This window comes from Oncorhynchus tshawytscha, linkage group LG32 (assembly GCF_018296145.1).
Source record: "Oncorhynchus tshawytscha isolate Ot180627B linkage group LG32, Otsh_v2.0, whole genome shotgun sequence".
NCBI classification, from domain to species: Eukaryota; Metazoa; Chordata; class Actinopteri; order Salmoniformes; family Salmonidae; genus Oncorhynchus; species Oncorhynchus tshawytscha.
This window is the reverse complement of record NC_056460.1, coordinates 10,248,237-10,270,589: the sequence shown is the minus strand read 5'-3', so window position 1 is coordinate 10,270,589 and position 22,353 is coordinate 10,248,237. Positions and strand designations below refer to the sequence as shown.

Below are 22,353 nucleotides of genomic sequence, written 5' to 3'. Positions count from 1 at the left end.
CCTCAGTAAAACTTCTTGGCGCAGCTGTGTAGGAGGACCAACTGAATCCCCTGGATATCCTGGTCTCATGGTGGGAGGTGGTGGTGGTGGTGGTGAAGGAGGAGGATAGGTCTGTAATAAACATCAGCAAACATCCAAAATATGACTAAGTATACGACACTGTGAATCAATGATATGACACTGACATGGCCGGCCTGCCCATTAGGCAGGATTAGATTGACGGGGCAGAATGACGGGGGCAGCATTTTCTAAGCTAAACTGACCAAGATACACCTCCAACAACAACACATAGAACCTCACATAATTCTGCCCAAAAACAAAGGCAATTCCTCTCAACCAGCGGCATATGGGCTTTTTAGTTGAGCGCTGATGCCGCCCCTTTGATAAGCAGTTCCCCCTTTGTCAAAGGCAGGGGCACAAAACGTTTTTCTTGCCCACTCCCAGTGCGCCTCCCCGGTATGCTGTTGGAGAGATGCATCTCTGAAGCGCTCCACCAACGTTCCGTCAACAACAACAAAAATAGCTGTGCTAACAACATATTATATGAATTGTAATTCCTAACATATTATACAAAATAGATGATGGACATCCACAAATGAATACATGCAATACGAAACATAACATATCATCACCGATCAAACATCTCTGGAGAGACCTGAAAATAGCTGCGCAGCGACGCTCCCCATCCAACCAGACAGAGCTTGAGAGGATCTGCAGAGAAGAAGGGGAGAAACTCGACAAATACAGGTGTGCCAAGCTTGTAGCATCATACCCAAGAAGAATCGAGGCTGTATTCGCTGCCAAAGATGCTTCAACAAAGAACTGAGTAAAGGGTCTGAACACTTATGTAAATGTGATATTTCAGTTTATTTCTTCTAAAAAAACGTTTTTACTTTGTCATTATGGTGTATTGAGTTTAGATTGATGAGGGGGGAAAAAAATATTTAAACCATTTTAGAATAAGGCTGTAATGTAACAAAATGTGGGAAAAGTGAAGGGGTCTGAATACTTTCTGAATGCACTGTATAGATTATTAGCTATTCAAATGTAATGTTATACCCCTGAAAGGGGGGGAAATATGAGAAACTATTCATACTGACACGTAACATCAGCGACAGTTCAGTCAGTTGCAATGATGAATTGCATAAAACAACCAACTCTTTACATAGATATCCGTTTTTTTTCAAACGACATGGCTTTCACATTTGCATTCCTAGGCATTATTAATCAAACCCCCGAGCATAACAGACATCAATGGAACACACATGATCGTATTATCGCATTCACATGAACTAGTGGAATATCACTTACGATTCTGTATTAATATAATAAACTACAACGTCCAGTGGGCGATCGAGATGTGATGAACAATCCCGATATAAACGAAAACATGTCACATTTTAGAACTGTATTGTTTGCATTCTGATTGCAATTGAATGGAGGCCGAAAATAAATATACGTCACGTGGAGACGTTCATATGGAAACACATCTTCTTTTTTAAGGTTCCTAACTTGTTTGATAAGATGAGTACAGATTTTCTTAGTGGACCCCACATGGGGACCAGACCCCAAGTTTGAGAACCACTGTACTAACCTCACTCTGCTTGCTTCCTCTCTCTCTCTCTCTCTCTCTCTCTCTGTCTCCTCTGTTTCCTCCTGCATGCATTGCAGCCTGCTTCAGCCTCACCGCTGAGCGCCCAAGTCACTGTCTGTCTCAGTAGCCTGCTCTCTGTATCATGAGAACTTAGAAGCCTATTTTTTTGCTCCTGCTAAGGTAGGCTCCGTTTGAAGTTAGCTTATTACTTTCTCCTTCTAGCTCACTAAGTTATAAGAGCCCTTCGATGTTACTGCAATAGATGTAAAATAATTAAATAATTAAAACAACAACAAAAAACATGCCTGTGCATGTGACTTTCTCATTCTGATTAGCTTGGCCTGGCTCCCCAGTGGTTGGGCCTTGCCCCCAAGTGGGTGGGCCCATCGCTGCGCCCCTGACCAGTCATGTCAAATCAATAAATTAGGGCCTAATGAGTTTATTTCAATTGACTGATTTCCTTCTTTGAACTGAAACTCAGTAAAATCGTTGAAATTGTTGCACGTTGCGTTTATATTTTTGTTCGGCATATATTTCAGATACTCCGTGTGAATGTCGTTTATAATTGCATGTATTGCATTGAATGCATGAGCGTTTTGCAGTGTATGTTATTGTCCAGAGATGGTTCATTCCTATGTAGCCTGTAGTAGACTGTCCTTGTGCTCCCTCACGTGCAGTACGATTTATGACTCTGTGTAACTAGACACAGATCAGATAAGATCTCCACCCGTCCTGAGAGAGAGGGCCATAAATCTCGCCTGTCTCAGTAATTAGTTCTCTCTCTCCAGCGAGATATTTGTACATATACAGCTGTAAATGTGTATGCTGTTATGTGAATATCCCTGTATAGATCCTATGCCATTATTTCCTATGTAGATATTCCTTTTGCATAGCTTACAACACTGTATATTTAAGCAATAAGGCACGAGGGTGTGTCGTATATTGCCAATTTAAGGGCTGTTCTTATGCACAACGCATCGCGGACACACCACAAACCCCCGAGGTTTGTTTCTTGCTATTATGAACTGGTTACCAACATAATTAGAACAGTAAAAATACATGTTTTGTCATTTGGGGTGGCAGGGTAGCCTAGTGGTTAGAGCGTTGGACTAGTAACCGGAAGGGGCCTAATATAGTGTATAAGAGGTCATACAATAAGTTTTGTTGTGATTCATATGTCGATGATGTAAAGAATATTTGCTGGTATGTGGTGTGTAATGAGGAGCAACCAGATGCTGCACTTGACAAATTTATGAAACTACTTATTCCAGTTACCAATAAGCATGCACCCATTAAGAAAATGACTGTAAAAAGTGTTAAATCCCCTAGGTTTGATGTGGGAATTGAAAAATTGTATGGTTGAGAAGGTATGGCAATTAAGTCAGGCATTAAGTTAGGCAACTGATTGGCAAACGTACTGCAAAATAAGATATCATGTGAAGAAACTAAATAAAAATTAAAATAAACTACACTATGAAACAAAGATAAATTACATAAAGAATGATAGTAAAAAGCTTTGGGGCACCTTTGTCACGCCCTGGTCAAAGTATTTTGTGTTTATCTTTATGTATTTGGTCAGGCCAGGGTGTGGCATGGGGTTTTTGTAATTGTGGTGTGTTTGTCTTGGGGTTTTGGTGGTGGTATTGGGATTGTAGCTTAGTGGGTTGTCTAGCAAGGTCTATGGCTGTCTGGAGTGGTTCTCAATCAGAGGCAGGTGCTTATCGTTGTCTCTGATTGGGAACCATATTTAGGCAGCCATATTCTTTGAGTTTGTCGTGGGTGATTGTCCTTAGTGTCTTACTTGTACTCTCTGTTAGTTTGCACTAGATAGGCTGTTTTCGGTTTTCGTTTCGTTTATTGTTTGTAGTGTTCGTGTTTAGTCGTGTTTACGTTTGTTTAAATAAACATGGATCGCAATCGACACGCTGCAGTTTGGTCCGACTCTCCTTCACTATATGAAAACCGTTACAGAATCATCCACCACCAACGGACCAAGCGGCGTGTCAACCGGCAGGAGCAGCCGAAAGAGGAGAGGCAACAAAGGCAGCAACAGCGGCGCAATGAGGATTGGACATGGGACGATATATTGGATGGCAAGGGTTGCTACACATGGGAGGAGATCCTGGCGGGAAGGGATCGCCTTCCATGGGAACAGGTGGAGGCACTTAGGAGAGCAGAGGCAGCCGGAGAGAGGAGCCGGCGATACGAGGGAACACGGTTGGCAAGAAAGCCCGGGAGTCAGCCCCAAAAATTTCTTGGGGGGGGGCTTACAGGGAGTATGGCTATGCCAGGTAGGAGACCTGCGCAAACTCCCTGTGCTTACCGGGGGCTGGAGAGACCGGGCAGGCACCGTGTTATGCTGTGGAGCGCACGGTGTCTCCAGTGCGGGTGCACAGCCCGGTTCGGTATATTCCAGCTCCTCGTATCGGCCGGGCTAGAGTGGGCATCGAGCCAGGTAAGGTTGGGCAGGCTTGGTGCTCAAGAGCTCCAGTGCGCCTGCACGGTCCGGTCTATCCAGTACCACCTCCACACCCCAGCCCTCCGGTAGCAGCTCCCCGCACCAGGCTTCCTGTGCGTGTCCTCGGTCCAGTACCACCAGTACCAGCACCACGCATCAGGCCTACAGTGCGCCTCGCTTCTCCAGCGCTGTCGGAGCCTTTCTCCTCTCCTGCGCTGCCGGAGTCTCCCGCCTATCTAGCGCTGTTAGAGCTTTCCTCATCTCCTGCGCTGCCGGAGTCTCCCGCCTATCTAGCGCTGTTAGAGCTTTCCTCATCTCCAGTGCTGCCGGAGTCTCCCGCCTGTTCAGCGCAGCCAGAGCCTTCCTCCGACACAGCGCTGCAGGAGTCTCCGGCCTGTTCAGCGCAGCCAGAGCTGCCAGTCTGCATGAAGCAGCCAGAGCTGTCAGTCTGCATGGAGCAGTCAGAGCTGTCAGTCTGCATGGAGCAGTCAGAGCTGTCAGTCTGCATGAAGCAGCCCGAGCTGCCAGTCTGCATGAAGCAGCCAGTCCACATGGAGCAGCCAGAGCTGTCAGTCCGCATGGAGCAGCCAGAGCTGTCAGTCTACATGAAGCAGCCCGAGCTGCCAGTCTGCATGAAGCAGCCAGTCTACATGGAGCAGCCAGAGCTGTCAGTCTGCATGAAGCAGCCAGAGCTGTCAGTCTGCATAGAGCAGCCAGTCTGCATAGAGCAGCCAGTCTGCATGGAGCTGCCAGTCTGCATGGAGCTGCCAGTCTGCATGGAGCTGCCAGTCTGCATGGAGCTGCCAGTCTGCAAGGAGCTGCCAGTCTGCAAGGAGCTGTCAGTCTGCACGGAGCTGTCAGTCTGCACGGAGCTGTCAGTCTGCACGGAGCTGTCAGTCTGTAAGGAGCTGCCAGTCTGCAAGGAGCTGCCAGTCAGCACGGAGCCGCCAGAGCGGTCAGTCTGTAAGAAGCCGCCAGAGCTGTCAGCCTATATGGAGCAGCTAGTGCCGCCAGTCTGCCCAGCGCCGCCAGTGCCCCCAGTCTGCCCAGCGTCGTCAGTCTGCCCAGCGCCGTCAGTCTGCCCAGCGCCGTCAGTCTGCCCAGCGCCGTCAGTCTGCCCAGCATCGCCAGTCTGCCCAGCATCGCCAGTCTGCCCAGCACCGCCAGTCTGCCCAGCGTCGTCAGTCTGCCCAGCGTCGTCAGTCTGCCCAGCGTCGTCAGTCTGCCCAGCGCCGCCAGTCTGCCCAGCGCCGCCAGTCTGCCCAGCGCCGCCAGTCTGCCCAGCGCCGCCAGTCTGCCCAGCGCCGCCAGTCTGCCCAGCGCCGCCAGTCTGCCCAGATCTGCCAGTCAACCAGACTCTTCCAGATCTGCCAGTCAGCCAGGATCTGCTGAAACCACCAGCCAGCCAGGAGCTGGTAGATCTATCTACCTGCCTGAGCTTCCTCTCACTCCTGAGCTTCCTCTCACTCCTGAGCTTCCTCTCACTCCTGAGCTTCCTCTCACTCCTGAGCTTTCTCTCACTCCTGAGCTTTCTCTCACTCCTGAGCTTTCTCTCACTCCCGAGCTTCCCCTTAGTCCCGAGCTGCCTCAGTCCCGATCTGCTCCTCAGTCCAGTGGGGTTCTGGGTGAGGACTTACTAGGCCATGGTCGGCGGCGAGGGTGGACTATCCAGGGACGAAGGGAGAGGGGACTAAGACATTAAAGGAGTGGGGTCCACGTCCCGCGCCGGAGCCGCCACCATGGACAGACGCCCACCCGGACCCTCCCTATTGTTTTGAGGTGCGTTCGGGAGTCCGTACCTTAGGGGGGTTCTGTCACGCCCTGGTCAAAGTATTTTGTGTTTATCTTTATGTATTTGGTCAGGCCAGGGTGTGGCATGGGGTTTTTGTAATTGTGGTGTGTTTGTCTTGGGGTTTTGGTGGTGGTATTGGGATTGTAGCTTAGTGGGTTGTCTAGCAAGGTCTATGGCTGTCTGGAGTGGTTCTCAATCAGAGGCAGGTGCTTATCGTTGTCTCTGATTGGGAACCATATTTAGGCAGCCATATTCTTTGAGTTTGTCGTGGGTGATTGTCCTTAGTGTCTTACTTGTACTCTCTGTTAGTTTGCACTAGATAGGCTGTTTTCGGTTTTCGTTTCGTTTATTGTTTGTAGTGTTCGTGTTTAGTCGTGTTTACGTTTGTTTAAATAAACATGGATCGCAATCGACACGCTGCAGTTTGGTCCGACTCTCCTTCACTATATGAAAACCGTTACAACCTTAAATGAAATTATGGGGGGAAAAAAGCCAACTCAGCTCCTTCATTTATTGAATCAGATGGCTCATTCATCACAAAGCCCACTGATATTGCAAACTACTTTAATGACTTTTTCATTGGCAAGATAAGCAAACTTAGTGATGACATGTGTTGGTGGAATTTCTAAATTCCTATATGTTTTATAGCCAAAATCAAATTCGCACTCTCTCTATTCATTAATGAGTTGTAAATTCATTAATTATGCATGAAGTAGATCGAGACCAGTCTTAAAAGCCAGGTAACAGCGTTTATTGCAAGAGAGTACTGAAGCAAGCCCGTACCTTTTTCAACATTCTCACCGGTACCAGCTCCAACTGAAATACCTAATGTACCAGCTAAATCTACACACAGAATTTTACGTTAATAGAGTTTAACACTTTTTTCAACAGTCATGCACACCCCCTCAATATTCTACTTTTTCACATTATTACCACATTCCTTATGTATCTGTTTTATAAGGGATTCCAGCTTTTCTACATTTAGACGGCCATCAAAATCGTATTTCTTTCTCCATCTTAGACCGAAATCGATGTTTCTCTTGTCTTTCTGTTCCATATAACGCTCGTCTCCCGTTAGTTCCGGGGCTTTCTTTGAAGCATTTCCACCCATTCTAAATCCTTGTCGTTACTAGTAGCTATGGTATCTAATCACTTATCTATGCCTTTCTATATAATTTTAAATTCTATGTGCGTGCAGTTCTATAAATTTGTAATTTACCGTTACTTAGTTACTTTTTCTGTCTGACTATGTGGGTGTTGCTTTTATGGAAATCTTATCAATAGCTTTGATTTTTGAATCCGATATTAGGTCTTCCCTTACAACTATAAGCCCAGGGTTTGTAAGTCCCTAGTTAATATCTTATTTTCCGGTTGTGTCAGAGGGCTTTTAAAGAACGCTAATAATCGTTATCTCACGCCACTAATTGTTAGACTCCCCTCTCACATGGAACCATCCTGTCTATAGATCTGGCTTTTATCTCATTTCTTTAGATTTAAGTTCCCTCTCCTCCTTATTTGGATATTTCCGTAGTATTAGTTGAATCGGAACGATGATCAATACTGCCACTATTCAAATGACCAATCCAGTTATGTTGCGCATTCTTGCCGTCTCCCCACGCCCAGTATTTGTACGAGATCACCGTCCTATCCCCCAGTACCTATTTAATATCCCGTCTTAATCTCGGGCGGGTGTGCCTCTCATGATTAAGTTTCTTATTTGGATATTTTCCGTAGTATTAGTTGAATCGAAACGATGATCAAATGACCAATCCAGTTATCTTGCATTCCTTGCTGTCTCCCCACGCCTAGTATTTTTACAAGATCACCGTCCTATCCCCCAGTACCTATTTAATATCCCGTCTTAATCTCGGGCGGGTGTGCCTCTCATGATTAAGTTTAGTTTATTTACGGTAGTGCACATTACCACAGGTTATTTTCGAACCTGCTTCAGTGTATATCGGTTATACAAAACCCAGTGTATGATGGTCATACAAACCCAGTGTATATCGGTTATACAAAACCCAGTGTATGATGGTCATACAAACCCTGTGGGAATAGCAAAGCTCCCATTATTGATGAATTCTGAAAATTTCAGAACATCAATTAAAGAACTCAAATCCCCCCAGAATCGAGAATAAAGGCTACTTTACCTGCTGCCGACTGGGCAAAGCACTGTTCGTTTGAATCTTTCCTGGAATCTTGTGATAATACGCAGGCCTGAATTTGAACCTCAATTCAGAGGTCAGGTCTTTATTAAAACGAGTCAAAAACTCGTCCGTGCACGATTTTCAGCGTACTACCTCTAGATAACAGGAAGGGGTATTTAGATCCGGCTCGAAGGACCAATTGTTGGTGGAATTTCTAAATTCCTATATGTTTTATAGCCAAAATCAAATTTGCACTCTCTCTATTCATTAATGAGTTGTAAATTCATTAATTATGCATGAAGTAGATCGAGACCAGTTTTAAAAGCCAGGTAACAGCGTTTATTGCAAGAGAATACTGAAGCAAAATACAAAGAACCTTACATTTTAAAGAGAGGGCATGAAATGACATCATCAGTTTCTCACACTCTCTCCGATCCACACAATGGCACAGTGTTTTCAGGTCTGGAGATGTCTGCTACTCCCCTCATAAACCAGACATTCCAATCTGTCTAAAAGATATCTTCTCCTCCACTAACGAAATATCAAGGACCATTCTTATCTGTCAGAAAAGATATATCATCCCTCTCCCTTAAACTTCCCGCAAGGTACAGACAATTAATTTGTTTTGCTTACATTTTCAGAAACAGCTTAACCAAGAGCCCATACATTTCGTACCATAACATGATAGTATTAGAATAAATGGTTCTAATTGAAATGTATACATTATTAATCATTTCAACTATAATTTCCTCCAACAACATGCCAGCAACAAATGCTGACACTACACATCCAAGTATATGGGACCAAATTATAAAAGACAAGAATTGCACTTTTGAATTCCGTAAAGTCAGTGTGGAAGAGGTGAAAAATTATTGTTGTCTATCAACAATGACAAGCCATCATGGTCTGACAATCTAGATGGAAAATTACTGAGGATAATAGCAGATATATTGCCACTCCTATTTGCCACATCTTCAATTTAAGCCTGCTAGAGAGCGTGTGCCCTCAGGCCTGGAGGGAAGCTAAGGTCATTCCGCTACCCAAGAATAGTAAAGCCCCCTTCACTGGCTCAAATAGCCGACCAATCAGCCTGTTACCAACCCTTAGTAAACTTCTGGAAAAAAGTGTGTTTGACCAGATGTAATGCTATTTCACAGTAAACAAATTGGCAACAAAATTTAAGCATGCCTATAGGGAAGGACACTCAATAAGCACAGCACTTACACAAATGACTGATGATTGGCTGAAGGAAACTGATGATAAAATTATTGTGGGGACTATTTTGTTAGACTTCAGTGCTGCTTTTGACATTATCAATCATAGTCTGCTGCTGGAAAACGTATGTGTTATGGCTTTACAGGCCCTGTTATAATGTGGATGAAGAGTTACTTGTCCAACAGAACACAGAGGTTGTCCTTTAATGGAAGCCTCTCAAACATAATCCAGGTAGAAGCAGGAATTCCCCAGGGTAGCTGTTTAGGCCCCTTGCTTTTTAAATTTTTACTAACAACATGCCACTGAGTTTGAGTAAAGCCAGTGTTTCTATGTACGCAGATGACTCAACTCTATACACGTCAGCAACTACAGCGACTGAAATGACTGCAACACTCAACAAATAACTGCAGTTTGTTTCAGATTGAGTGGCAAGGAATAATATTTCTAAAACTAAAAGCATTGCATTTAGAACAAAACACTCACTAAACCCTAAACCTCAACTACATTTTGTAATGAATAATGTGGAAATTGAGCAAGTTGAGTTGACTAAACTGCTTGGAGTAACACAAGATTGTAAACTGTCATGGTCAAAACATATTGATGCAGTAGTAGCTAAGATAGGGAGAAGTCTGTCTATAATAAAGTGATGCTCTGCCTTCTTAACAACACTATCAACAAGGCAGGTCCTACAGGCCCTAGTTTTGTCGCACCTTGACTACTGTTCAGTCGTGTGGTCAGGATCCACAAAAAAGGAAGTAGGAAAATTGCAATTAGCTCAGAACAGGGCAGCACAGCTGGCTTTTGGATGAACACAGAGAGCTAAAATTAACAATATGCATGTAAATCTGTCCTGGCTGAAAGTGTAGGAGTGATTGTCTTCATCGCTACTTTTATTTATGATAGGTATTGACATGTTGAATGCACTGAGCTGTCTGCCTAAACTACTGGCACAGAGCTCGGACACTCATGCATACCCTACAAGACATGCCACAAGAGGTCTCTTCACAGTCCCCAAGTCTAGAACAGACTATGGGGGGCACACAGTACTACATAGAGCCATGACTACATGGCACTCTATTCCACATCAAGTATCTGACGCAAGCAGTAAAATTAGATTTAAAAAAAAAAACAGGTAAAAAAAAACATTTTATGGAACAGCGGGGACTGTGAAGCAACACAAACATTGGCAGCAGCTTACGGGGATCCATAATAAATACAAATACAAATAAAAACATCAACTGTTCAGAGGGGACTGTGTGAATCAGGCCTTCATGGTCGAATTGCTGCAAGGAAACCACTGCTAAAGTACACAAATAAGAAGAAGAGACTTGCTTGGGCCAAGAAACACGAGCAATGGACATTAGACTGGTGGAAATCTGTCCTTTCGTCTGATGAGCCCAAATTGTATATTTTTGTTTCCAACCGCTGTGTCTTTGTGAGACACACAGTAGGTGAACGGATGATCTCCCCATGCGTAGTTCCCACCATGAACTATGGAGGAGGAGGTGTGATGATGTGGGGGTGCTTTGCTGGTGACATTGTCTGTGATTGACTTAGAATTCAAGGCACACTTAACCAGCATGGCAACCACAGCATTCTGCAATGACTATCATGTGGGTGTATCATTTGTTTTTCAACAGGACAATAGACGAAAACACACCTCCAGGTTGTGTAAGGGCTATTTGACCAAAGAGAGTGATGGAGTGCTGCATCAGATGACCTGGCCTTCACAGTCACCCGACCTCAACCCAATTGTGATTGTTTGGGATGAGTTGGACTGCAGAGTGGAGGAAAAGCAGCCAACAAGTGCTCAGTATATGTGGGAACTCCTTCAAGAACGTTGGAAAATAATTCCTCATGAAGCTGGTTGAGAGAATGCCAAGAGTGTGCAAAGCTGTCATCAAGGCAAAGGGTGGCTACTTTGAAGAATCTAAAATATTAAATATATTTTGATTTGTTTCAAGCTTTTTGCTTTGTACATTATTCTATATGTGTTATTTCATAGTTTTGATTTCTTCACTAATTATTCTACAATGAGGAAAATAGTAAAATAAAGAACGAACCTTGAATGAGTACGTACAGTGGCAAGAAAAAGTATGTCAATCCTTAGGAATTATCTAGATTTCTGCATAAATTGGTCATAAAATTTGATCTGATCTTCATCTACAGTGCCTTGCGAAAGTATTCGGCCCCCTTGAACTTTGCGACCTTTTGCCACATTTCAGGCTTCAAACATAAAGATATAAAACTGTATTTTTTGTGAAGAATCAACAACAAGTAGGACACAATCATGAAGTGGAACGACATTTATTGGATATTTCAAACTTCTTTAACAAATCAAAAACTGAAAAATTGGGCGTGCAAAATTATTCAGCCCCCTTAAGTTAATACTTTGTAGCGCCACCTTTTGCTGCAATTACAGCTGTAAGTCGCTTGGGGTATGTCTCTATCAGTTTTGCACATCGAGAGACTGAAATTGTTTCCCATTCCTCCTTGCAAAACAGCTCGAGCTCAGTGAGGTTGGATGGAGAGCATTTGTGAACAGCAGTTTGTAGTTCTTTCCACAGATTCTCGATTGGATTCAGGTCTGGACTTTGACTTGGCCATTCTAACACCTGGATATATTTATTTTTGAACCATTCCATTGTAGATTTTGCTTTATGTTTTGGATCATTGTCTTGTTGGAAGACAAATCTCCGTCCCAGTCTCAGGTCTTTTGCAGACTCCATCAGGTTTTCTTCCAGAATGGTCCTGTATTTGGCTCCATCCATCTTCCCATCAATTTTAACCATCTTCCCTGTCCCTGCTGAAGAAAAGCAGGCCCAAACCATGATGCTGCCACCACCATGTTTGACAGTGGGGATGATGTGTTCAGGATGATGAGCTGTGTTGCTTTTACGCCAAACATAACGTTTTGCATTGTTGGCAAAAAGTTCAATTTTGGTTTCATCTGACCAGAGCACCTTCTTCCACATGTTTGGTGTGTCTCCCAGGTGGCTTGTGGCAAACTTTAAACAACACTTTTTATGGATATCTTTAAGAAATGGCTTTCTTCTTGCCACTCTTCCATAAAGGCCAGATTTGTGCAATATACGACTGATTGTTGTCCTATGGACAGAGTCTCCCACCTCAGCTGTAGATCTCTGCAGTTCATCCAGAGTGATCATGGGCCTCTTGGCTGCATCTATGATCAGTATTCTCCTTGTATGAGCTGAAAGTTTAGAGGGACGGCCAGGTCTTGGTAGATTTGCAGTGGTCTGATACTCCTTCCATTTCAATATTATCGCTTGCACAGTGCTCCTTGGGATGTTTAAAGCTTGGGAAATCTTTTTGTATCCAAATCCGGCTTTAAACTTCTTCACAACAGTATCTCGGACCTGCCTGGTGTGTTCCTTGTTCTTCATGATGCTCTCTGCACTTTTAACGGACCTCTGAGACTATCACAGTGCAGGTGCATTTATACGGAGACTTGATTACACACAGGTGGATTGTATTTATCATCATTAGTCATTTAGGTCAACATTGGATCATTCAGAGATCCTCACTGAACTTCTGGAGAGAGTTTGCTGCACTGAAAGTAAAGGGGCTGAATAATTTCAGTTTTTGATTTGTTAAATTTTTTTGAAATATCCAATAAATGTCGTTCCACTTCATGATTGTGTCCCACTTGTTGTTGATTCTTCACAAAAAAATACAGTTTTATATCTTTATGTTTGAAGCTTGAAATGTGGCAAAAGGTCGCAAAGTTCAAGGGGGCCGAATACTTTCGCAAGGCACTGTACATACACAGTCTGCTTAAACTAATAGCAAACAAATTATTGTATTTTTTTGTCTATATTGAATACATAATTTAGACATTCACAGCGTAGGTTGGAAAAAGTATGATGTCAACTAACCTGTCAGCTAACCTGCTAACCTGTCAGCTAACCTGGAGTACAATCATTGAGACGAGATTGGAGATGTTGATTAGAGCTGCCCTGCCCTATAAAAAACATTCACAAAATTTGAGTTTGCTATTCACAAGAAGCATTGTGTCACGCCCTGACCATAGAGAGCCCTCGGTTCTCTATGGTGTTTAGGTCAGAGCGTGACTGGGGGGTTATCTAGTGTTTAGATTTCTAGGTTGGTGGTTTGTGTGGCTCCCAATTAGAGGCAGCTGGTAATCGTTGCCTCTAATTTGGGATTATATTTAGGTAGGCTTTTCCCCCACCTGCATTTGTGGGATATTGATTGTTTGTTAGTGTGTTTGGGCACTACGTCCTCACGGTCTGTGTAGGTTTTTGTAATTGTTAGTTTCACTTAAATAAATATGTGGAACTATACTCTTGGTCCGCTCATTTCCAAGATCGTGATACATTGCCTGATGTGAACCATGCCTCGAATCTCAGAAGATCCTAGATTAAGAATTGTTGACTTCAATAAAGCTGGAAAGGGTTACAAAAGTTTCTCTAAAAGCCTTGATGTTCATCAGTCCACGGTAAGACAAATTGTCTACAAACGGAGAAAGTTCAGCACTGTTGCTACTCTCCCTAGTAGTGGCTGTCCTGGACAGATGACTGCAAGAGCACAGCGCAGAATACTCAATGAGGTTAAGAAGAATTCTAGAGTGTCAGCTAAAGACTTCACAGGAATCTCTGGAACATGCTAACATCTCTGAAGAGTCTATGATATGTAAAACACTAAACAAGAATGGTGTTCATGGGAGGACGCCACGGAAGAAGCCACTGCTGTCCAAAAACAACATTGCTGCACGTCTGAAGTTCGCAAAAGAGCATCTGGATGTTCCACAGCGCTACTGGCAAAATATTCTGTGGACAGATGTTTGTTTTGTCAAATTAGGTCTGTGGACAGATGAAACTACAGTTGAGTTGTTTGGAAGGAACACACAACACTATGTGTGGAGAAAAAAAGGCACAGCACACCAACATCAAAACCTCATCCCAACCGTAAAGTATGGTGAAGGGAGCATCATGGTTTGGAGCTGCTTTGCTGCCTCAGGGCCTAGACAGCTTGCTATCATCAACGGAAAAATGAATTCCCAAGTTTATCAAGACATTTTGCAGGAGAATGTAATGCTATCTGTCTGCCAATTGACGCAACAGGACAACAACCCAAAACACAGAAGTAAATCAACAACAGAATGGCTTCAACAGAAGAAAATCCACCTTCTGGAGTGGCCCAGTCAGAGTCCTGACCTCTACCTGATTGAGATACTGTGGCATGCCCTCGGGAGCAGTTCACACCAAACATCCCAAGAATATAGCTTCACTGAAACAGTTTTGTAAAGAGGAATGGTCCAAAATTCCTCCTGACCGTTGTGCAGGTCTTTTCCTCAACTGCAGAAAATGTTTGGTTGAGGTTATTGCTGCCAAAGGAGGCTCAGCCAGTTATTAAATCCAAGGGTTCACATACTTTTCCCACTCTGCGCTGTGACTGTTTACAAGGTGTGTTCAATAAAGACATGAAAAAGTATAATTGTTTGTGTGTTTATTAGTTTAAGCAGACTGTGTTTGTCTATTGTTGTGACTTAGAGGAAGATCAGATCAAATGTTATGACCAATTTATGCAGAAGTCCAGGTCATTCCAAAGGGTTCACATACTTATTCTTGCCACTGTATGTCCAAACGTTTTACTGGTACTGTATATATTTTATTATTTATCTTTTTAAATTAGAAAAAAATGACCAAGGTCGGGACCTCGGTGTCCTCATATGTGGTTACAGCCCTGATGTTAGTCTAAGGTTGGTGAGATTGTGATTGTTTGAATCTTTATGTGGATGAACTGTAGATATGAAAACACGTTTTCCCCTGCAAGAAGAACAACCACATTTTGGAAAAACACTTATAGTCCCATAAATATCTGGTGTGATGATGTTGGAGTTCTCTAAAGCCCTCTCAGAATGCCACCATTTGATACTGTACTTGGCACCATTGAAAATCAAAACCAAGACCAAGTTTAACTTTCATATAGTAGGAAGTGCTTGCTGCCATCTGGTGGCACACAGCTGAATGAGAGGAGAAATGATTTGAGAGATCATGTTCAAAACATATACACAATGATCTAGTATGGTATATTCTGAAACACCAGCAGCATAACATCCTGCATCCCACTGCTGGCTTTCTTCTGAGCTAAGCAGGGTTGTTCCTGCTGCAGATGCTGCTGAAAGTTGTGTTGGAGGACTGTTAGGAGGCACTCTTTCCTCTGGTCTAAAAGAATGCCCAGGGCAGTGCTTGTGGACATTGCCCTGTGTAGGGTGCTGTATTTCAGATGGAATGTTAAACGGTGGCCTGACTCTCTGTGGTCACTAAAGATGCCATGGCACTTATTGTAAGAGTAGGGGTGTTAACCCTGGTGTCCTGGCTAAAATCCCAATCTGGCCCTCATACCGTCACCTAATCATCCCCATTTTACAATTGGCTCATTAATCCCTCCTCTCCCCTGTAACTATTCCCCAGGTTGTTGCTGTAAATGAGAATGTGTTCCCAGTCAACTTACCTGGTAAAGAAAACACATATCTTATTGTATTTTGGGACAATTCAACCAAACATCATAGATAATCGTTTGATCAACAATGAAATATGGTAAAGCATGTTTGTTTTGTCAACTTAAATATGGTAAATTTGTCAATCACATCTTTCACATCTCTATCTCACACTCACTTTGTTTTCTCACCCAACAGAATAATTAGGCATTTAGCAGACTCTCTTATCCAGGGCGACTTACAGGAGCAATTAGGGTTAAGTGCCTTGCTCAAGGGCACATCGACATAATTTTTCAACGAGTGGGCTCAGGGATTCAAAAGAGCGACCTTTCAGTTACTGGCCCAACGCTCTTAACCACCCGACTACCTGCCGCCCCGTTCTTCACTGTCTCCAATCTCACTCCTAACTCAATAACAGGCCAGCTCAAGCATGAACCTTTACATAGAGTACTGTTTATACTGTAGCTCTGAGTCTTGCTCAACTGTCCTTACTCACACTGTTAATATTGGGCTTGTCCCACCCTGACCCAATAAGACTTCACCATGACAATGTTTTTATTAAGTCAGTTCCTTCCCATCCTTGGGAACAAAGTGAAACCTTTCAATTGAGTTGTTCTTAACTCCCTTTTTCTTGACTCCAGTATCTTTGTGATCATCTGTAATTCAAGTGATTTGTTTGGGGAATTCAGACTGTGACCTCAAATCATATATTTGATTGGAGATGACTGCTTCAGTGTCGTCAGTCGAGATCAAACTTTATAGATTATCTCAACTTTATAGATGCCAAAGGTGTTATCTGTACAGGGCCATGATCCACTCCCATTAGACTAAACCTCTTTTGACAATGTCTCAGGATTATGCTTCTTTAAAGGAATTGCATAGAGTTCGCTGCCTATTTATTTTTCAGTGATGATTTGTTAATGACCTCATACTGAATCATACTAACTAAATGTTATGATGAAGATAACATTATAACACTACAGCACGTGTCAAAATCATTCCATGGAGGGCCAAGCATCTGCTGGATTTCGCTCCTCGTACTTGATTGATGAATTAAGGTCACTAATTAGCAAATAACTCCCTTCACCTGGTTGTCTAGGTCTTAATTGAGAGGACAAAAAAACACACACAAAAAACAGACACTAGGCCCTGCATGGAATGATTTGGACACCCCTGACCTACAATATAAAATAGACTGACATAAAATCCTCTCTTTAAATGTTCCTTGATATTTGATCATGTTCATCATCCCCTTCTGAACAATGTTACTTCCCAATGACAAGACAGTGGACTGAGAGGATAAATGATTTGAGAGATCATGCTCAAGACAAATAGACAATGATCAAATACGGTAGATACTGAAACATCTTTTATTATGTCATTTGGGACAATTCAACCAAATGTCACACATTATCATTCGATCAACAAGGACATTCAAAAGCATGTTTGTTTTGTCAACTTAAATATCAAATATGGTCAATTTATGAAAGATTGCACGGTTCTGTACATTCAACGAGCATACAGGCAACACCAGAGCAATGCAATCCAGAGGAGATTATAACATCTTAACATTATTGGTATTCCTTTTAGCCGCAGGTGGAACCAGGCTTTTACTGACAGGTGGGTTTGGGTGGGTAAGGGAACTATACTATTTTTCCGCCACCTCCATGTCCACATCCTCTGTACGGGAGACAACCTTTCCATCGATTATCTCCTCGATCACCATCCTCACTCTCTTTGTCACCACTGGCTCAGCTACAAAGTAGGGACACACAACCGTTAGTAAGTACACTTAGTGTTGGGCATAGCCAATTAGGAGAAGCACAGAACCATGAGAACAGATTGGCACCTTAGCACCTTCAAATCAACCAAATCCTTTGTGTTCTAGAGTGTTTCACAATTACTACTGCTGGGTTCAATCAATATGGGATTTGATGTGATAGAAAAGGGTCTCGCTCTACTTACGTTTCTTGACCTCAACAATCTCAACCTTCTTGGTGATGACAGCTCTCCTGGAGGGCAGAAGATAGTCGAAGTGTTAAGCACCTTCCTACTGAACAACTCTACATTGATCTCTCTACTCTGTAACACAGTCTCTATTGCCCAGTTCCAAATCGACCCCTGGCCCCATCCCCTGGGCACTTCTTGTAGATCTGTAACGTTTTGATAGGCTACTGTAGGTCATTAGCATAATGATGATTGCTCCATCTTGCCCTCTAGTAATATTCACAACCATAGTTCTTGCATGTATCCAATCATTTTAGATCAAAAGTGCCTAAAGCAGGTGGTTATGTGTCAAAGGTGTAGGGGATCCTGAAGGGCTAACAGGCTAGGGGTTGATTTGTAATTGGGTATGTAAACGTCAATTTATCATTTACATTGGGTATGTGAGGCCCATGTAAATCCCATTGGGTATGCAAATTAGAGATCTGCACCCTGCTCTCCTCTCCTTACCCGACATCCTCTCCGTCCAGCAGCCTCCTGTACTCGGCGATCTCCATCTCCAGCCGGGTCTTGATGTCCAGGAGCATGCGGTACTCGCCGGCCTGCCTCTCGATGTCCGTCTTCATGCGACCCAGCTCTTGCTCCAGGCTGTTGACCATGCCCTGGAGCTGGTCCAGCTGCATGCTGTAGCGGGACTCAGTCTCATTCAGCTGGCCCTCCGAGGCCGATTTCTATAGGGAGAGAGGGAGGAAGAGGAAGGGTTAAAGACTTCAGACGATTCAACAAGTGGTGTTGATTTAGACCAAGTCTCGACTTCCCGCACTGACATCAGTGCATATGATTGAGGTGAAGTTCCTTGTGAGCACGTCTTTTTAAGAATTCAGTTTTGAGGATCACAGCTGTGGTGTAAAACAAAAATGGTTATCCTCAACTTCACTTCAACTTCACTTCATCTATCCATCAATTGAAGAGCTTGTCAAAAATGAAATGTATTATTATTGTTGTGATCATTACAAAGCTCTGAGTTGACTGATTGCTTCTCTCTCTAGAACTAATCCATCATATTCCGTTTCTAAAAGGGAAATCGGAGGACTCATGTGTAACCCGTAGGGTAGGCATGTATTTATGAGGTCTAAATGATGATGGTTTTACTACGAGGTGTCAGTTGTACTGCACTGTTTAACTGAAGGCCCTAATCTTGTAAATGTCATGCATTTCCGAATCCCGAGTAATCTGCGACAGTAATTACACCCTAGTCTAGCTCTAACTCATACGTCTAGCAACAACCAGGAGGCAGAGAGGGGTGTGACGTTAGGGGTTATTTGTTTGCTCACCAGGCTGAGCTGGGACTGCAGCTCGATCTGCAGGGCCTGCAGGGTCCTCTTGAGCTCGTTGATCTCACTGCGGGACGTCTCCAGGGTCTCTGTGCTGCTGGTCACCACCTTGTTCAGCTCATCAAACTGGGACGGACAGAAGGAACATATGCACAAAATGAATTATCTATGGTCTGACATTTTACCTTTATTTAACTAGGCAAGTCAGTTAAGAACAAAATCTTATTTTCATTGACGGTCTAGGAACAGTGCCTTGTTCAGGGGCAGAACGACAGATGTTTTACCTTGTCAGCTCGGGGGATTTGATCTTGCAACCTTTCAGGTTACTAGTCCAGCGCTCTACCCACTAGGCTACCTTAAGATGCACTAAGCCATTTTCCTATGATCTAAAACAGAACAGATGGATCAAGAGGTTCTCCCTTGACAAGGTTGGGCTCTCGTTCTCCTCACCTTGCCCTTGTACCAGGTCTCCATGTCGCGGCGGTTCTTCTCGGCGATGCCCTCGTACTGAGTACGGATCTCCTCCATTATCTTGGCCATGTTCTGCTGGGGTGCTGCGTCCACCTCCACGTTCACTGAGCTGACGTTCATGTGGGCCCGCATGGCAGCAATCTCCTATAAGGGCCACAGAGGGATGACAGAGGTCAACTAGGGTCAGCACCAGGTGAGAGGCCACTGGATAGGCTGTCACCGGGTAAGATAAGATACAACTTTACTGTCCCAGACAGGGAAATTGTCTAGCACAATTACACAGGGGTGAGGCGTCAAATTGGGTCACAAACAGGTGAGGTGCACTGGTGTCTCAGGTTCAACCACATGACAAATCAATTAGGTACTTGGGTGCCACAAACGGTCAACATCTTTCATAACCTAGTTACAGTGTTCATGGTGTATTTCCGTCAGCTTCTCTGACATCCTTTACAACCGTCCTACAGTAAGTATATCCAACAGGAAATAGGACTTGCCACCATGTGATCTCAAGTGTGGTTTTAACATCTATGCCATACTGCTGCAGGGCTTGTGACAAATTTGCTGACAGCTTTAAAGCTACCCAAACAGAGACAGCGCAGACACTCCAAACAGGGTCTGTTTGATCTGTTGTTTGCATTGTCATTGATACAGCCAAAGACAATACTGCTTGGCATGCGATGAGAATGAATTATGTCTCTGACAACCACATTGTTTTCATCTAGGTAAAATATATAAGAATTTGGAAACGTGGGGAGGTCTTGCTATTGCTATTGCCATGACTCTTGGGGATATGGTATGATAAACAGAGCCCTGAGGGACACCCACCTCCTCGTGGTTCTTCTTGAGGTAGACCAGCTCCTCCTTCAGCCCCTCAATCTGCATTTCCAGGTCTGACCGGGACACGGTCAACTCGTCCAGAACCTTCCTCAGTCCAGCGATGTCCGCCTCCACCGACTGACGCATAACCAGTTCATTCTCAAACCTTTCCGGAGGGGAAAAGGACAAACGGTGCATGTGAGTTAACCAGCATTATTAACAGTTGACGCCAACAGTAAACATACCAAATGGCACAAAAACGAGTCAGACCAGCTTTACGTGCAGTCGACCGCTGACGATGTTCCTAAGGTGTACAGTAATGTGACATTGAGCATCACGTCATGGACACGTTGACCTTCGTGTAATGTTACACTAGGAGTGGCTTCATACTCTAATAAGGGTATAAAAGTTGCACGACTAAAGTCGATATATGGCGTATAGTTCCCATTCCAATCCCGACTTAAAGCATTATTCTAAGGTGAATTCAACAGCTGTTTGCCGCTTCCACCTTATAGACCCTTTGTACTCACTTGACTTTGAAGTCCTCCGCAGCCAGTTTGGCATTGTCTATCTGCAGGATGATGCCGGCGTTGCTCAGAGTGACAGCACTGATCTGAGAACAGGGCAACAGCAAAAAAACAGGTTGGTACATGGTACATTAAAAAGGAAGACGATTACACACTGTCAGGCCTATCACAATGATTACATCTTTTTTTTTTGATTGTCAAAAACAATGAAGGTGCATTCTCCCGAGCCATAATCGTGAATAGCTGTAATGAGAGACTCTTAAAGTGTAATAAGGTGAAGCCTACCAGAGCTATAGTTTTGTGTTAGTAAGTCATTGATTAGCCTCCTACCGACACATATATACTGTAGCCTATCTCTGGCAAAGGCCACACAGTTATGAATGGGAAATGAAAGTAATACGTGTGACTAGAATCCCATCAGATGCAATAATACAAAATGCTACTGAACAGTGGTGTGATTCATTTATAGCGTCATCATCGCGGCTCTCCCCTTTGAAAGAAGTAATGCAGGCGGCATGAGTGTGAATATAAATGTTGACAGGGAGATAAGTTGAATGGAAGTGAAGGTTTCACATGCCAAGCCCTTTTTTTGGTAGATTATTTATTTCAATAGACAATAGACTCATGGCAATTAAGTGCTATAATCCATCACTACTGTAAACTTGGTATGATTCCTCTATCAAATTCACATCCCGAGGGCGCACTTCCATTGCAACATGACAGCTTCATAGACGCAGCCAGTCAATGAACTTCAGGGTATGTCTTGTGTCTTGTAAATATTAATTGAATTGTATATGAGAATAGATGTTGTTTTTCTGCCAGAGTAGAAATGTAGAAAAATGTTCCTTTTGTATTTTTGTCATTAAAGAAAACGTTATCTAAACTCAATAGTAAATAGTGAGGTTGATGAAATAAAATGTCATCAAATCAATCTCGCTCAATATAGCAATATACTGTATTTATTATGCCCCAAAGATGCTCACCTTTCTGCGCAGGTCGACAAGAATAGCTTCGTATTTGCTGTAATCTCTGGTGACCGGTTTCTTCTTCTCGTACCACTCGCGGATTTGACGCTCGAGCTGGGCATTCGCCGTCTCCAAGGAGCGCACCTTCTCCAGGTAGGTAGCCAAACGGTCGTTGAGGTTCTGCATGGTAGTTTTATCGTTGACCGACACTGCATTACTACCATAGTTGCCATTGTCACCCCCAAGCCCACTGGACAGATCAAACCCGCTCCTGGTGCCCGAAGCATAAGATACGCGGACACTCTGTCCCCCTGCCCCTCCATAGACGCTTGGTGCCTGTGATGCAATGCGACTCTGGTAACCTCCTCCGAGAGACATGGAGGATGAGCCTCGGCTGCCTCCATAACTGCGAAGTGATAAAGCACTCATGGCGACGTTGTGATGATGGGTATGTAGAGATGACAAAACCCGGAGTGGTACTTTGAAGAGTTGGTGGTGAATCAGTTCAAGCCTGGTAGCAGAATATATACCCCCTTTGGAGGTGGGAAAGGCTGAAGGGCGTATTGAGATAATTATTTACGTGAATAGATATTCATCCAACAGGTGTGT

At 43.7% G+C, this 22,353-nt stretch overlaps 1 protein-coding gene across 1 annotated transcript; it reads right to left on the bottom strand.

Moving 5' to 3' along the window:
* Positions 1 to 17,038: 17,038 nt before the first annotated feature.
* LOC112245748 (keratin, type I cytoskeletal 13-like) lies at positions 17,039 to 22,255 on the bottom strand. Its single transcript, XM_024413903.2, has 8 exons — positions 21,763 to 22,255; positions 20,783 to 20,865; positions 20,262 to 20,418; positions 19,416 to 19,580; positions 18,966 to 19,091; positions 18,142 to 18,362; positions 17,653 to 17,699; positions 17,039 to 17,442 (listed from the first exon to the last, which is right to left on the bottom strand). Exons 1-8 carry the CDS (start codon positions 22,171 to 22,173, stop codon positions 17,336 to 17,338), a joined length of 1,317 nt encoding a protein of 438 aa, XP_024269671.1. The 5' UTR covers positions 22,174 to 22,255; the 3' UTR covers positions 17,039 to 17,335.
* Positions 22,256 to 22,353: the final 98 nt, after the last annotated feature.